The sequence below is a fragment of the Notechis scutatus genome, chromosome 4, assembly GCF_049901735.1.
Source record: "Notechis scutatus isolate UNSWTSFEM ecotype Mainland chromosome 4, rNotScu1.2, whole genome shotgun sequence".
NCBI classification, from domain to species: domain Eukaryota; kingdom Metazoa; phylum Chordata; class Lepidosauria; order Squamata; family Elapidae; genus Notechis; species Notechis scutatus.
The window spans coordinates 12,396,068-12,414,384 of NC_142012.1; the positions used below are offsets into that span (position 1 = coordinate 12,396,068).

Here is an 18,317-nt window from a genome sequence, read left to right on the forward strand (position 1 = left end):
TTAAGACTCGTGAAGATATTGCTGCTTGTGTTTTTTCCCCCACAATATATTCATCAACACAAAGATTAGATATCATATGTTACAATAAAGGTAAGTTTCTCAGGAAAACGAGGAGTGTGCCAATTCAGGTAGATGCCATCAGACTGTGATCAGGGTAGGGTTAAGCAGTGTTTGCACAACCCTAAAGTTCTACAAGAATTTGATAAGATACAGAATATGTGGCAGAGGAAGGGCAAAAAAGGATGACTAAATAACTCCTCTCAAAGAGAGCCCATTTTTTTTATCTTCAGAGTTTGTCTCTGGTGTAGGCAATCTGGGAAATTTTCCTTTCTAACTATCAGATCAGCCTGAATAGGTTTGAAAACCTTTGACATAAAGCATTAAATCTGGAATTTTCAATAGCACAAGCCTGTATTCAGAACCTCCTTAAAAATGATCTCATCAAGAAAGAAACAGAATATTCCCTGTGAGTTATTTCCTCAAGCTGTAGCAACGTCCCAGGGATCAACGTTTTTTCCATCCAGCTGTTTTTAGATTGAAATTTTCATAATTTCACAATACCGTCTTGCTGTTAGAATCAATTTGAGTTCAGGGCTGCACATTTTCCATTCCTTTTCTAGGGAGAGAACATTTCGCACAAAAAAATCAAAATAGAATTTGAAAATTTAGATACATATGAACATTGGAATGCTAAGAAAAATATCTAGCAAATTCTTTTTTCCATTGAGTAAGCTACTAAACCTAGAGAGGTCCTGTGTTTTCTGCACTTCTCATACACTGGATTCACACAATATGGACAGCCCCAATGTGCTAGCAAAGAATGCAAAAACATGGCCCTGTTATTGCCACCCCATTGTGCCGAACTTTTAACCAAGATTTCAGCTTACTCTGCTGTCCAAACAAAAAGTAATTTTTTAGGCTTTGTGGAAAATAAGAGTTTGAAATCAAAATATATGGATTTATCTATATATCTGGAATGGTGGATATTCCAGGCTTGGACAATATGGTACACCTAAGATTTTAATTAAGCAGCTATGTGTGATGAACAGGGTGAGAATAAGATTATAGCATTTGCAAATTCATTAAGTGGACTTTTGCAAAGCATATATTACACCTAAATCCCTGCTTTTCCAGAGTCTTTTTAAGAAGTAAATCAGTACATCAAGAACAAAGGTTTTCAAAATGCGATTAAGGGTGAAATAGTAATAATTAGATGCTGCAAGAAGATCGCACATCCTGGCAACAAACATTTTGCCTATAAGCAAAAATTGGTGAGATCACAAAATAGGCAAATTGGTAATAAATGAAAAAATTAAAGTGCTCTGGGACATTAGAACTCAAAACAGACAAGATCTGCCACACAACACCCCAAACTTAGCAATTTTTGATAAGAAAGATGAATTCCGGATAGTAAATATTGCAATACATGGAGATGGCAGAACAAAAAAGAAAGAATGGGTGGGGGAATCACAAAATATGAAGATCTGCAAATAGAAGTATCACAACTGTGGCAAAAGAAACAAATGCGGTAACATGAGTCTTGGGTACAATCCCAAAACAGCTGGAATGGATGGACCAGTCAATTGCAAAAGGCAACTTCGTATGAACTTGTTTATGACAATACCCTTTAATATCATCACTGTGCAACCAACTATAATAATTCAAATGTGGCTAATTTTTAAGCACTAAAGTTTTGTTTCTTCAAATATTGAAACCTGGGAAGTTTGAACTCCTAATCTGGGCCATTTGCCTTTAAAATGGAGCCTTCTGCAAACATCAATTAAAGCACATGAAAAAAAGCCACAGAAGTGAATTTAGTAACAATCCAGAAACAGCTTATCAGGAGGGCAAGCTGTTGTTCTGAAAGCAATATTTGCATTTTGAAAAGGAAAAAAGAAACAAAAACTTAAAAGGATACAAAGGACTAGGCAGAGAGTTATTGCCGCTGACAAAACCACTCGTGGGATGCCAGCTTTTCTACCTTCGTTCTTCACATTTATTTTGAGGGTTAGTGCGGACTGAATCCAACAGGCCAGAGTGCCAAAACCAAAGGCCAAAAAGGTGCCAACGTTGTGTATTTCTTCATCATTGGAAAGCTAAAAAGAACACAAAACATGTGACTTTGGTTAATACACCCAATTAAAAAAAAACAGTCAAATTTTCCTAAGAATTCTACTTTCCGTTGCTCAACTCAGAATGCCCCAATAATATATCTGCAGTGTATATTGTGACAGCTGAAGGTCTTTGCTTTCCATTCCCAGGAAGTGTTTTTGCTTATCTCTCAACTTTCAAATTGATACATGTAATCCTCATCTTAACGACTGTAATTGAGCCTAGAATTAAAGTAGTAAGTCATGCCAGTCATTGAGCCCGTTTCCAAGTGACCTACTCTATTTTCTAAGCTGTACGTGACAATTTGCTCCACTACATTTTATTGAATAAACCATAATAGTTTATGCAGAAAGGAAAGCCTTAAGCCATGATTCATAAATCATGGCTAGATATAATGAAAAGATCTTGGGAGATTGGGCCAAGTCACTGCCAAGGGGAAAAAAATAAAGCTTTTCCCTGTCTACTCGTTTCTGACTCTAGGGGGCAGTGTTCATCTCCATTTCTTAGCTGAGGGAACCAGAATTCTCTGAAGACATTTCTGTGGTCATCTAGCCCAGGGGTCGCCAACCGGTGAGCCACGGCCCAGTGGTGGGCCGCAGAGAAATCTCCACCCCAGAGCATCCCCCCCCCCACAAAGCAATTAATCCAGGCTGCACAGAAACACAAGGCTGCGCCGCCCACATAGTCCGTTGAAACCCTCCCCGCCCACTCACTCCTTACCCGGTAAACTTGCCTGCTAAATTGCTATTTTTCCTTTTTCTGATCATCATCTGTTCTGCTGTGCCGGGAAATTTAGATTAGCTAGGAAGCAGGAAATTGTTGGATTTCTTGCTTCCTAGCTAGTCTTTAGATCTTCAGCTCAGCACAGCCGAACCTCCCTTAGGACTGAAGGTTTGCTTGCAAGAAAATTCAGTGCAGACTCATGGCAAGCAAATTTGAGAGACTGAGCTAGCCGATGGCAGATAGATAGATCACTGAATGATTCTGTGAGCAACTCAATCTGCCTGCTTTGTCTGATTTTGGGTAAAAGTTGCTCTTTTTTATTAAAAAAAAAAAAACAATATTTACATGCATGGTGTGTTGTGAGTTAATTTTGTGAGTTTGCTTGCAAGCAAATTTTATGTGACAGACTGAGCTAGCCAATGGCAGATAGATAGATCTCTGAATGAATCTGTGATTCTGTGAGCAACTCAATCTGCCTGCCTGCTTTGCCTGATTTTGGGTAAAAGTTGCTCTTTTTTATAAAAAGAATCAATATTTATATAAATATTTATAATATTTACATACAAGCCATGCCCAGCCAGTCACATGACCACCAAGCCACACCCACAAATTAGGCTATGCCCACAGAATCGGTTAGTGGTCCCTGGGATCTAAAATTATGAGTTTGGTGGTCCCTGAGGCCTAAAAGGTTGGCAACCCCTGATCTAGCCAGCATGAGTATATGTCAAGGTGCACAGAACACTATTACCTTTCCACCAAAGTGGTACTTATTTATCGCATTCACATGCTTTCGAAATGCTAGGAGCTGGAGCGAGTAACGGGAGCTGGAGCAAATAACAGGAGCTCACCTCATCACATGGCACTTGGGTCTCGAACCCAGGCTGTCAGCTTTCCAGCTGATAAGCTCAGCAACTTTAATCCTCTGAACTATTAACAAGGGAATGGCCAGGTAAAAATTAGCATAACCCATAACAGGATAGTAAGTGGGGGCAAGGGCTCAGAAGAGGCCCCTTCTAGTTTCTCAGGCTGTAAAGGGTGTGTGTGTGTATGTGTGTGTGTGTGTAAGGACTGTTCAAGGGAGCAAGATTCTGTCTACGATAAAGTTGAATTAACTCATCCTGTTGTTGATTCCTATCTGGTTTACCCCAGGAGATCAACATTAGGTTTATGCAACACACTAAACCCAAAGCAACGAAATGATGTTACTGCAGAATGAAAGGTGTGACCCCCACCAGTAAGGAAGAGAAAACAAAATACCTGGAAGTTGCCCAGAAGGGTCATTCCAAAAGAAGCCAAGCAAAAAGTCACCAAGCCACTGATATTGAGCCATGGAGTCAAAACCTTTGGTTTTAGCTGAATGAAACGGAGGACAGCTATGACCAATGCTGGAAAAAAAAAGAGAGAGAGAAAATTGTAGATGCCGCTCTGCAATTTTAACTTTCACAATAAAAGCCACTAAACATCCAAGTGAGGGCCCATTTACATGGACAGGTATTGTCACTTATTACAAAACAACTGTTAACAAAGGTTGAGCAGCCCCAAAATGAGTTCTCCCATTAACTTTGTAGATGAATAAACCAGTAATTAGCACTAGTTCTTCCACTCCTGTCCCCATGTGATTTAAAATGTATAATTGAGTTTGCACACAAAGCTTAACTTGGTTTCTAAGTCAGACTTTTTCTGCATTTATACGGTTTTCGGCATTTATACTAAGCAAATGGGCTTGATTCACACATGCTAAAGAATGACCTAACTAATTCCTGACAGTTAGAACAATTAATCAGTGGGACAACTTGGCTCCAGAAGTTGTGAATGCTCCAACACTGGAAGTTTTTAAAAAGATGTTGGATAACCATTTGTCTGAAGTGGTGTTGGGTTTCCTGCCTAAGCAGGGGGTTGGGCTATAAGACCTCTAAGGTCCCTTCCAACTCTGTTATTCTATTCTATTCTATTCTATTCTATTCTATTCTATTCTATTCTTTTCTATTCTAGTCTAGTCTAGTCTAGTCTAGTCTAGTCTTTAACTAACCTGCTATGTGAGTATTGCGGCACATAACGAAACAAATCATTTGTTATATATTTGCAGCGTTATCACTTCTCCTGGCCACATATGGGGAGCTGAACACTTGCAGAAGGGAATACAGTATATGGTGTAAAACAGGGGTCCCCAACCCCTAGACCGAAGCCCAATACCAGGCCATGGCCTATTGATAACCGGGTGTGCGAGAAGCAGCCCAGGGGGAATGCATGTGTGTGTACAGCTCAACTTGTGCGAGCAGCGAGCCAGTGTGTTTGCACATGCAGCTCCACATCCAGTCGAGCTCTGTGTGCATGCGCGGAAACACCGGCCCGCCAATCACATGGCCCAGTTCCCCTCTTCTCCCCCACCGCCCTGCGGCCAGGCCGCCAAGCCACTGGTGTAAAATCTTGATGAGCTTAGAGCCATATTCTAAATTTTGCAGGAAGCTCACACAAATTACAAAAGACTCCCTGCCACAGAGATCAGAAATCAGAAGTGATAGGACCAGGCAACTACAAATCAGTAAAGAACAGGGGAAAAATAAGAACTTGGGTGCCTGCTTTTTCACAATGTCTTTCTGTGAACTAAGATATCATTCCAATTCGACTGCCACAAAACATCTGCATAGGTAATGCGTTGTTTATCTTAGCAATTATATGGCCCTGTTTCTCCACCTCAGCCACTTTATGTGATCTTCGACTTCCAGAATTCCTCATCCAGCATGGTTTGCATGCAAAAAAGTCTTTTTCTTGAATTCATGTAAAGGTAGTCCTTGACTTACAGTAGTTTATTTAGTGACTGTTCAAAGTTACAATGGCGTTGGGGGTGGGGGAATAGTGACTTGTGGCTGTTTTTCATGCTTACAACTGCTGCAGCATCCCCCAGGGTCACATGATCAAAGCAATTGACTCAGGATGGTTCCCTTTTGTGCCCTTCTGACAAGCAAAGTCAATGGGGAAGCCAGTTGTTAGTAGCACAACTGTTATTACTAACTTAACATCTGCAGTGATTCACTTAACATCTGTGGCAAGCAGATGTTAACCACTGTCTCGCTTAGCAACAGACATTTTGAGCTCAATTGTAGTCATAAGTTGAGGACTACCTGTACAGTACAGTACAGTGCTATGCTTTCTGGAATATAATTTCTAAGAGCCATTTCATTTTCTGCAAGAATAGCCACAGGTTTATGCAAATTGTAATAGTGAAGCTGCTTCACCCTCAGACTAAGTATGGTGGGTCTTAAAAATCATGGATTTTTAAAGAGCCCTTGGAGCAAAACACTAAATACATATTGACATTTCCATGCTGGCAGTGCAACTGATGAATGCTTATATTTATTAAACTTGTGGCTAATGTAGGAGCTGAACAGGAACATATCCATCTAGACCAACAACTTCTTTTCAAGTGGTTTTCTGAGAAGCCTGCAAGGAAAATAAAGAAACAGCATTCTCCTTTTGCTTCTGTACTTAACACTGTATGACAGGCATGATATCTTGAGAAATTAGAAGCTGTGTTGATCAACATTGGCCCGCAGCAACTGAAAAATGCACTTTCCTCTAATCTTACCACAACTTGGCATTCATCCATGAACACCTCCTAGTGGTAAAAGCAGATCAACAACAGACCTAATTTCTGAGAATGGTAGTGAACTCCTTTTTCCAGGACGTGGCCAAGCAAAAAGACCACTTAGACAGGACATTCTACATGGAGCAAAGAGTTAGTCTCAATGCCCTAACATTCACTCATGGGGGAGATATGGAACCTTGCTCTCTAGCTCTGTCTTGTTGGTCCTTTTCCTCTTACTACAAGATGATCAGTGAAGCCCTGGAGGATATAGGTTCTTCAGAAGACTTGTTAGTTTGCAGGTTCAACCATACAAGAAGCACTACTAAATGAATTTCTTGTGTCCAAACTTTTGTTCCACTCTTAACAGAGAACTTGGCAGGAGACATCATCATGGAGTTAAGACCATCAAGATTGTGTCTCTTCTTTCTCCTCGCATGATAGGCACACTTGAATAAGAAGGCATCAACAAGGCTTTATTGTGGTTACTATTTATTGTGGATACTAGTATCGTGGATAATATATTAAGTGCTCAGTATAATCAATTCTCGGAATCATGAAAAACTAGCTCTATACCCATGCTTCACTACGAAACTATGTGATCGGGCTTAGTTTTGGGGGAGGAAAATAAGGGGAAAAAACTTCTGCCTCTGCCTACCAGCATCCATTGGTATTCATCTAGCTACATCCTGTCAGTGTGTGAGAAAGTTGAGGGCTGTTTGGAAAGTGAAACAGTATTTTCTGTGTGAGCAAGAAGGAGACAGCAAGGAGCTTGGGCGTGGCTTAGCTCAACTGTTCTGTACTAAAGCTGCTTGGTGCTGTGAAACTAAAACTGAAACTGAAACTCCTCTGCTTGTGTTTTGCATTTGGAACAGATTTCTTTTCAGGTGGGAGGGGGAGTAGAACTCCTTAGCATCAGAGCGTGTTAATAATAATAATATACACAATACTAATGCTCCGATGATCATTTCAAAAAATTCTTTCTTAGCGAGCACCTAGAAGCCAAGGGGAACATACGTGCCAAATTTCAAGTTTGTAGGCTTTACGGTTCTGGAGATTTTGTGATGATACATGAGTGGTATTTTGTTTTTATATAGATAGATAGATAATTATCTAAAATCTTTTGTGCCTATTTATATGGGAAGAACGACCAACAGCCCAGACAAGGAAGAATTACATATAAATGGTACATTATTATTGTTGTTATTAAATGCACACTCACAACCGTGTGAGGTTCACACACATGCAGAGTCCTCAAACAACAGAGTCTGTAAATGTCTCATGCAAACCAATAATAATAATAATTGAAGAGGTGGGGTGTTTTTTTTAATTTCACATATGAAAAAACAATATGACGGCATTCATGGGTTAACATTAGAATACTTAATAACACATTTTTATAGGTCTAGTTCCTGCTGAGGTAGTAAGCTTTAGGTCTGATGGGGCTGCCAAAACAAGTATCATTTGGTAGCTTCTTCTCAACATTATTGCCCATCAACAACCTATCACTAATGACAGACAGCAGAATTTTTATCTTCTATTTTAATTACCCATAATGTTTGGATATGATTGATTCCAGAGCTTGGTGGAACATTTTAAAGGGCAGCCCATAACAATCTGCAGAGAGATATTAAAAAACTGACCACCCTGCACAGTAGGACAGGCCCAATTTCAAGTTAAAGAGCCTAATTTTTGAGTTTAAAGGTTCCAGATAGTTTCACTCCACCTGGAATCTCTACCTATCCTATAGTAAGCTGAGGCTATAAATAGGGACTGGATCAGTGATGGGATTCAATTTTTTTTACTACTGGTTCTGTGGGTGTGGCTTGGTGGGCATGGCACCTCCAGTCAGAAGTGGCATTTGCCGGTTCTCTGAACTACTCAAAATTTCTGCTGCTGGTTCTCCAGAACTGGTCAGAACCTGCTGAATACCACCTCTGGACTGGATATAGTGTCCACTGCCGATTACTGACTAAAACCACACTAAAGTGTTAATGTGTCAGGGAAAATGATGTAGGCCAGCGTTATCTTAGACATGCTCACTTTCTTTTTTGTATAATAATTGGAGGATGTGAAGTTGTTTTTAGCCCAAACCCAACTTTACCACCTCAGAGAGAATTTAGCCCTTGTAGCTGGCTGTTCACTAAAAGTCTTCAATAACATGGATTTGGCTGAAACAGGAGATTCTCTAGAATGAATTAGAAGAGATTAAAAAAAGAAGAAGAAGCCACACATTCTTCATGCAACGCCTACCTAGGAATGCTGCCATGTTCATGACTTGGCTAAATACACAGCTAGCAGGAGGGTCATCACCTGCAATACTTCAAAAATATAATGTGTTTCATTGTAAATCTACTAAGCCTGCAACAAAGGTAAATAAATCAATTTAAAAAGCATAGGGTAGAACAAGCCTTGTTGGGGGAAAGAAGAGAAAAGAGAGGGGACAAAAGAAGAGAACGGACAAGGGTATGATTACCTTATATATGGCGGCTTTAAAGAAGTTGGTTTGCTGTGGGACACAAAAGGAAACTAATCACACCTAAGTCAGAATGACAACATTAGTCATTTGGTGCTACTGAATTTGTTTTGCATAGAAATACCTAGTTTTAAGCAAATGATCTACTTTCAAAGAAGGTGAAACAGAGCTCCCATTGCAATCTACCCAAAACATCTACGGCGGTCTTTCTCCAATTGGACTTCTACTCCAAAATGGTCAGCAATGTTGAAAGTAGGACAGCCCCTGAAGTTTAGAATCCACATATTTAGAAATGCATGAATGGAGATGGGGAGAGTGGACTTTTCACCCTAAATAACAATTTCTATCAGTCCTGCTTCCGAACCCTCAGGAAATTCTTTTTATGAGGTACTCTACAACTTTAAGATGCCCCAAGACTCGTTCTGCTTTCTCTTCTCCCACCTGTTTCCACTCTCTTGAGAACTGGTCTCCATTTCCAAATGAAGTTGTGTGGATATGTGTCAACTGCCCATCACGGAGAGCCATGATGGCAAGCAAGGGCATACATCAAATAGTTCTTCTCATAATCTTTCCTTCACCCCAGCACTCAGGATGAGGCTTATAATTTGACTCTTCTCCCTGAATTGTGGGGTTATTGGTGGTCTCTGAGTTTGGTGGTTTTCTTGCAACAAAACCACCAAGGTCAGAGAACACTAAGGACCCTACAATTCAACCCTGAGCTGCAAATATTTTCTTCTATCTCTCTCTGAGTTGCACAGGAAGAATGGTGGAATTCCAACTCCTTCCAAGCCTGGCATAATGTGCCTTTTCTTCTTACTCTGCCAGTCAGATATGTGTGTATTTGTTGAATTAGATTAGACGTTCTTTGGTTCTGAATCAAAAGAAAAGGAAGGAAACACAGCAGGTATTTGTGATCTAAATTGTTTGCCAGGCTTTATAGATTGCTCTTAAAATTCACCTTGAGAGTCTCTTTCTCTATCAGTTACTCTATCCTAATTCCTGTTATCGGTTGTGCAAATGATATTTGCTTTTTCAGGCTATTCTGCACGTACACCGATTCTTCTGGTGGCAATATTTTGTTAGTAATTACCTTTGCTGGCTCAATGTAACTATATCATCCATCAATATACAGTGGTAGCTCAGTACTCAACTGCTTCAAAACTCACTGAATTTAGTACTCAACACATTCTGATGTAAAAATGTTATCCTGGTATTTGCTGTTTGTTTGGAACTCGACATGCTGCAATAGGAAAAGGGGGACAGCCACGGAGGACAGGAAGTCGGCTGTGCTAGGAAAATTGCTGCAAAAGGAAGAAGGGAACGGCCCCCAGAGGTCGGACAAGAAGTTGGCCAAACTGAGAAGATCACTCATATAGGAAAAGGGACAGACAGGAAGTGTTCCTGGCCAAAACAAAATATCACATGGTAAATCACATGGTTTGTTTGGCACGTGTAAGTCACGTGGTTTGTTTGTCATCCTTCTAGTACTTGTCGCATCTCCTGGAACCAATTAATGATGAGTACCAAGTTACCACTGTGTCAGAAATGGCTGACTTGCTCCCTAGGCTGTGATTCCATCTCTCCTTGTCCTCATTCTTCTTAGAGTTTACTTTTTAAATTTCTATATTAATACAGCAATTACATGCTGGAGAGCATAAGGTTTACAAGGTGTGATGATAAGAGCAGCTCCATTCTTTGGGCTACCATTTGGTAACTGGATTCAACTGGTAAATCTCAGAATAAACAAAGCAAAGAAGAAAAACGTAGACTGATATATAGTTCAAAACTATGAGAGGCTAGTGACCAAATGCACAATCAAACAAGCTGAAAAATTTGTTTCTATCTACTTTCAGTGCACCCACCTTGAGCTCTTTACATCACATTGGTTATTAGCAGAGAATAGGTGAATGCCCACGATGCTCTCGGCTATGGCTGGGCAGTGCTTCAGAGTCAGTCCTTCAAATGTTGTTCAAAGTGGACAAGAGCAAAATTATAGCACTCATCTGCAACTTTTAAAGCAGCCATGTCTTTTTCTGGGATGATGCAACTGCCATCCCCAGAAAAGACATGGCTACTTTAAAGAGTTACAGAAGGAGGTGACCTTCACAGACTTGTGTGTTTCAAACAACTCTTGGGAATTAAATCCAAAGCACTGCATAGCTTTATTTAAAAAAACACTAACATGTCCACTGGAACTCTTGCTAATAAAAAAGGCTTATAAAAAAAGCACTTCACACCTAAGGGAAGCTAATTCTAGTTTATTATAGATGGCGACAGAGTAAAGCTCCTAACATTGTTTTGGAAAAGAGCCTGGTGAAAGCCTTCAAATGCCAAATAAGAAGAAAGGAAATAAATATTTTTAACAATTTGTGTTTTACCTGTCTGTCACGTCTAGTGGAAGAATTTTGTTGTCCTCTACTGCTATAAAATATCTGTCAAAAATAGGAAAGGAGAAGAGAAAATGTTAATACAATTATCCCTCACAAAGAAAAAGGAAGGGCATGTAGGTCTCTTGGAATTAGGAGCTGGCAGGAAAGTATTTAGGAGAGAGTCAGGAAGAAGCATATGTGGGGGGAAAGTGACTGGACTGAGAGGAAGGAAAACACCAAGAAAGTTATGTTTGGATGGAGTTGATAAATTTCTCTTAAAAGAGGCAGATGAGAAGTTTAAAGAACTAAGGACAATGACAGGTAGTCCTCGAGTTACAACCACAATTGAGCCCAAAATTTATGTTGCTAAATGGAACATTTGTTGAGTTTTGCCCCATTTTGTGACCTTTCTTTCCATAGTTGTTAAATGAATCACTGCAGTTGTTACATCAGTAACAGAGTTGTTAAGTGAATCTTGACTTTGCTTGTCAGAAGGTCACAAAAGGCGATCACATGATCTTGGAACACGATCATAAATACGATTGCCAAGCATCTGAATTTGGATCAAGTGACCACGGGGATGCTACAATGGTTGTAAGTATGGAAAAAAGGGGGTATTAAGTCACTTTTCTTCAGTGCTGTTGTAACTTCAAACAGTCACTAAATGAACTGTTGTAAGTGGAGGATTCCCTGTAATGAAGTGGCATATATGGGTATTATGAAAACTAGAATAACTAAAAGAAATGGAAAGATACGGAGAGGTATAAGGGATGGTGTTTATGTACAGTAGTGAAATTATAGATAGATTCTCTTTTTTTCATATATCATGTTTCTGGTTTCTCAGCTTAGTAATTTATTATTTTTTACTTTCACCCTGCTCTTGTAAAATGTTGCTTTCCCCAGGGAAAAGCCATGAGTTGTCAGGGAAAGCCATGACTTCCTTTGACTTCCTGTGATAATCAAACACAGAATAAGCTCCAATTTACTACTAAGGAGTTTTTACTCTGAGCAGATAGGGATGCCTGACTAACTTTGACTGATACTAGAAGCAAAGCAGCGTGGGACCTGTTTAGATTTTTAAGAAAGAAGCTTTCATTAGGTGCAGAACAGAATTCTTGGAGAAGTCTCAGGAAATCAGTCTAGTAAATTGAATGATCAAAAACCACCCTTAATATAAGGATCTCTTTAATTTTTAGTTCACCCAGTAACTACATTTGTCAGAAATGGTGTAGGGTCTCTCACTTGAGCGGGGGGTTGGACTAGATGACCGACAAGGTCCCTTCCAACTCTGATTATCTGTTATCTGTTACAGGTAGTCCTTGATTTACAGCCATTCACTTAGTGACTGTTACAATGGCACGGAAAAAGTGACTTATGACCATTTTTCACAGTTACCACCTTTGTAGCATCCCCATAATCATGTGATCAAAATTCAGATGCTGGCCAACTGGTTCATACTTATGACCATTGATGTGTTCCAAGGTCATGTGATCACCTTTTGCGACCTTTTGACGAGCAAAGTCAATGGGGAAGACAGATTCCCTTAACAACCGCGTTACTAACTTATCAACTGGATAAGTTGGTAAGTTATGGAGATGGAGATTCTCAGTCCTCCAGGTCCTGGTTGTCCCAAAGGTGTTTTTTTTCCAGAGGCAACTGGACTTTCTGGTTTTTCTTTGAAGACATTTCGCTTCTCATCTAAGGAGCTCCTTCAGCTCTGGAGAAGCGAAAAGTCTTCAAAGAAAAACCAGAAAGTCCAGTTGCCTCTTGAAAAAGGACCTTTGGAGCAAATATTAACTGCAATGATTCACTTAACAACCGTGGCAAGAAAGGACATAAAATGGGGCAAACCCCACTTAACAAATGTCTCAAATTGGGCCTCAGTTGTGGTTGTAAGCAGAGGCAGGGGTAGGATTCAATTTTTTTAACAACCGGTTCTGTGGGTATGGTTAGGTAGATGTGGCTAGGTGAGCATGACATGTGACTGGGAGGGCGTGGTGGCTTCTTTTTTTTGCAGCACCCCTGTTGAGGTAATTCCCCGTTAGGAAAATGAGCGCATACAGGGAGACATAGTGAGAGAAGTGAAGAATAATACACACACAGCATACGGATACACTGTACAGTCAATGTAGGTTTTTACTTCCAATAAACATTTAAGCAAAGTTCAAACTCAGTCCAAGTCATTCACGGTTAAATCAGTCAGTTTTCAGTCCAGGGATAATCCAATAACAAAGTCCAGTATCAAAAACAGTTCAGTAACAGACTTACATCAAATCCAAGAATAACAGTCAATTAGGAGGAATGGCAATATTCTCCAACAGAAGGAAACAGAGACTCACTCACTCTCTCTTCTGAGACTAAAACAACCCAGGTTTCTGGCTCCATCTTATGGCCGTTTGAGAAACCACACCCAATTACAGTTTTTTGCATTTTCTTAAAGATACAGTATTAAAATGTCTATCCTGGTTTATATATTTCCAACCCAAATAACTGTTAGGTGACTTACATTCTTAACAACCCCCACCCCCCATTTTTTTTGCCTCCTGGGCCTCATGGAAGCCTCCGGGGTGGGGCATTTTTGCTCCCAGAAGGCTTCCCTGGGGCCCAGGAAGGCAAAAAACAGAGTGCGGAGGGGTGCAGCACACACACCTGCTCCCCATTTTGCCTCCTGGGCCTCAGGGAAGCCTCCTGGGTGTAGCAATAAAACAGTGAGGGGGATCCTGGCACAGCTAATTATCGGAACATCTGATTGTTCGGAGGGGGAAATGAAATACCTTAAGGAGTGACTGGGTGGGGAGAATGCACTTTTAGCGATGTTGGGCATGGGTCCATACATGATACTGACTGGGCGGGGAGGGGCGGGGTGTGAGGAGAGGGGGGTGGCCAGCCAGAAGCACGATTTGCCGGTTCTTCGAACTTCACAGAATAATAACAACCAGTTCTATAGAACCGGTCCAAACCGGTAGAATGGCTGTATTGTTGTGTATTGAGGTTGAACTGAGCTGAGGACTGTAGAGCCAAAATTCACAACATATGAGGATTTGTATATATGGAGAGGAAAGAGTGAATATCTTTTTTTAAAAAAAGCAACAGAGGCCACTGGCAAGATTAGCTTTCTTATCTTGTGCCCAGTAATGAAATGGTGCCTTGCAATCCTTCTAATAACAGGTATGAAGTAAAGAAACTCACAGGACATTTGAGAAAAAAACACCAACAAAATTGCTGGTCTTTGCGGTTGTTGGTGCTGGCCTTTTTTTGGTGTGTCTCTTTTTTTCTCCCAATAATGTAGGGTGCCCTTGTGGCATGGCATTTTGTAGGAACAAACCTACTGATTCATCTTAATATTTTTTTATTGTTTGCTTCCACTTAAAACATCTAGCCGTCTTGGGAAAATAGGTCAGTAATAACATCTGCTGACAATTTATGATAGAAAATGAGATTTAGATCTTCTGACTAACCTTTTGCATACTTCCCAGGGTGGCAAACCGTACCCAGATAAAATATTGCATAAGGTAAAAATTGCAAATTAAACAATGCAGAACAGAACAAGTTTTCCAGATTTGCTTATGTTGCATAACTATGCAGATTACCATCACATTTGGATTACAGACATAGGTGCTTAATTTCTTGCATATGTGTGCATGGTTTTTATCAGTGGCATTGCTTACATTGGCAAGGCAATATTGTTCAACCTCAATACACAACAGAGAAACTTTGGCAGGTTTAGGAAATGTTAATTTTGCATCGGTACTGCAAAAATATAAAGAATTAAACTGGGGGAAAAAACGTTCACAGCCCTGGGATCTTGATTGAAAACACTTCCCGGCAAATTCATTATGCAACTATCTTACCTCATTCAAGGAAAGTTATTGTGCTGAAAAAAAAACCAAAGCATTCCAAGAAAGAGACCTGATTATAATAATGTTCATTGGGTAGAATGCTGCTTCTGCTGGAAGTGTTTTTCAGTCAAGATCTGCTGGAAAACATGTTGTGACTTCTATTATTTGACAGACTTATTTTGTGTCAAATGATCTTCCTTCCAGAAACCACAGCAAAGGGTACTTACACAATCCACAGTCCTGATGAGGTAAATAATGTCAAGACAAGAGGTAAGAACATCCATACACTGCATTTCTTCCCATCCATGCCTGAAAACAAACAAGGAAACAGGAAATGAACTAAGTTATGTTGAATGGAAGTTAACAAACTCATTGGCTGAAGACGTATTTTTTTTACTAAGCACAAAGAAAGTCTTCTCCATGGAGATCATGGATGGTGCAGCTCTTCGCCCATCTTGCTTCTATCTCACTGGGATCTCCTTTTTTGTTTCTGGAGCAGTGATCTTATCTGATTCTGTTCAGAAGAGGAAATGGGGTCATGTATCCCACATTTATTATTTTTACAAATAACTTAGGGCAGCAAACATATCCAACAGACCTTCTTCCTTCTATTTCCCTCACAACAGCAACCCTGTGAGGTGGATGGGATTGAGAGAGAGAACGACTGGCCAAAAGTCACTTAGCTGGCTTACATGACTAAGGTGGGACTTGAATTCACAGTCTCCTACTTTCCAGTCTGGTGCCTTAACCACCAGACCAAAATGGTTCTTAAATTAAAAATACAGAGCTTCATGATCTGGTTGCTCAAACTTCTACTTGGACACTATATTCTATCTCAGTGTTTATCAGTCGTGGCCATTTAAAGACGTGTGGACTTCAACCCCCATAATTCCCGCAGAATTTCTGGGGGGTTAAAAGTCCACATATCTTTAAGTTGCTAAGCTTGAAATAAACAGCTCTATCCATTCTCAGCATTTATCTTCCATTCCCAAAATGGAATGGAGAAACATCATGTAGGGATTAATTAATTTCAGATGTAAATGATGTAAAGATTGGGAAAAATATGAACAGGACACTTTCCAACCAGGGAAAGATTATCAACTCATTGGTGCATGTTGACTTGGCAACATGGTAATTCTGTATGGCATCCAGAAGGCAAGAGTTCAGTTACTCATCACACCCTTAATTTGTTCACAAATTAAAAATATTGCCTAATATGCTAATCTTGCTTTGTTTAAACCTTGGTTAGAAGGTTCTCTTTTTTTGGTAGCTCAGGCACAGTTGAGCAATTCTTATTCATGTGTTTAGTCTGCAGTTTAATATATTATGCAAAGGTAGAAAATGATTAAATTCAGTAACTGGGCTAAGTGTATTGAATGAACATAGCTATATTCATCTAAGCTATTTGCTACTAGGCAAGCAACTGAATGGTTTAAAATTGCTTCCTCATATTACCAGTCCTTCAAACAAGGAGCATTTAATGCACATTTTTCATACAATGTGATGAATACACATACGTAAAAGCAGTAGTCTGGCCTATATTTGTTTCAAGGACTCAAATAATGCTCCTTTCTTTGCAAAACTACTATAGAGATGGGTTTTCCCCCCATGCAATTTATATTCATGCTGGGTGGGTTTTTTTTATTGGCAACACCCGGGGGTGGGATTCAATTTTTTTAACAACCGGTTCTGTGGGCGTGGCTTAGTTGGTGGGCGTGGCTTAGTTGGTGGGCGTGGCTTGGTGGTCATGTGACTGGCTGGGCATGGCCAACTCAATATCACTCACATCGAGGCATGCATCTCCTCGCCTGACGTCTCATGACTGTGGGGATACTGCAACAGCCATAAGTGTGAAAAATGGTCATAAGTCACTTTTTTCAGTGCCATTGTAACTTTGAATGGTCACTTCACACAAGCAAAGTACCAGCAAAGGAGGGGGGAAAAAACTCCAGAGAAGTTCCTGAGACAGGAAGTCTAGTCCTGCCAAGAATGTAATAAGGGTTAACGGAGAGGCAGTTTCTGTAAGCAACACCAGAATGTTTCCTTCCTGCCTTCCTTACAGGATTAGGCCAGTACTTTCTTCTAACAACCGGTTCTCCGAACTGCTTAGAATGTTAACAACCGGTTCTAGCGAATAGGTGCCAACCTGTAGAATCCCACCCCTGGCAACATCTTTCAAGTAGTAATAGCAATACTTTTAATTAGCACATGCTTATATAGGGGCGAAATAAGTAAATCAAAACAGGCAAATCAAAATTATATATAAACTAATATAAAAATAAAACAATATAGCAACCAAGGTAAGAAATCCCCAATACAATACAACAATCAATATTAAAAAAATAATACCACCATATATTTAGTAAAAAATATTTAGCATATGAGAGACAGAGAAGGAGAAAAAGTAAGGAAATGAAAATGAGAGTAGATTTTTCCAGTTTTAAAGAGTGCTATGAAAAGAAGTGGTTTTCATTTTAAATTTTTGAAAATAGACTAAATGGAAAAAGCCCTAAAATATGGAATGGCCATTTTAAAATGAGAAAAAAACATGACTGCATTATCAATGCAAGTATTCAAAAGCACGAATGGAAATTAAGTTTTTCAAATAATGGAATGTTCCATAGGTACAGCCAGAAGGCAGCCTCCATATTTTAAATGATGACTGAAAGATCCAACCAATATAGGGATGGATAAAAATAAAAAATAATGGGATTTGGTGAAAAAAATCATGACCAGTTTGATTCACCAACATTACTTTCACTGGTTTCTTATTAACCTAACAGTCAACATAAGACTGAACCTCAGACCTAACTTCACCTGTATCCCAACATACATTTGTTACCTGGAAAAATGAAAAACTGTTTTCTATGTAATTTCCATGCTTGATTTCCAAGCAAGGTGCAGGACACATCATCTCATAATCAGATTTTCCCTAATTCCTTTCACACCAGTCTTCAGTCCTTGCATATTAACTAACAATTAATTAAAGCTATTACTCAACTTTAGGAAAGATGCATTCACTGACCGACAGCCATTTCTGTCTCATTTTAGCATCCTTGTTAAGAAATTGCTACTCGGGCTTAACTTTTAACTCAGTAACAGTGAGTAATGCTGAAATGCCTCAATTTTGCAGCTATGAACTTCCTATTATGGGTTTATCTATCATGTTTCCACGCCTCTCTTGTGACCAAATGTGATTCTTGGCTTGGAAACTC

General features: G+C 39.7%; 1 protein-coding gene across 2 annotated transcripts in view; it reads right to left on the minus strand.

Moving 5' to 3' along the window:
* Positions 1-18,317, minus strand: part of TMEM150C (transmembrane protein 150C) — a 37,164-nt gene that overhangs the window by 3,639 nt on the left and 15,208 nt on the right. For both annotated transcript variants that reach the window (XM_087962791.1, XM_087962792.1), the window contains 6 exons: positions 15,330-15,411; positions 11,273-11,326; positions 8,895-8,927; positions 8,672-8,739; positions 4,093-4,220; positions 1,919-2,096 (listed from right to left, as the gene is read on the minus strand). In XM_087962791.1, coding sequence (XP_087818917.1) covers positions 1,919-2,096; positions 4,093-4,220; positions 8,672-8,739; positions 8,895-8,927; positions 11,273-11,326; positions 15,330-15,411 — 543 coding nt within the window. The remainder of the gene's footprint in view (positions 1-1,918; positions 2,097-4,092; positions 4,221-8,671; positions 8,740-8,894; positions 8,928-11,272; positions 11,327-15,329; positions 15,412-18,317) is intronic.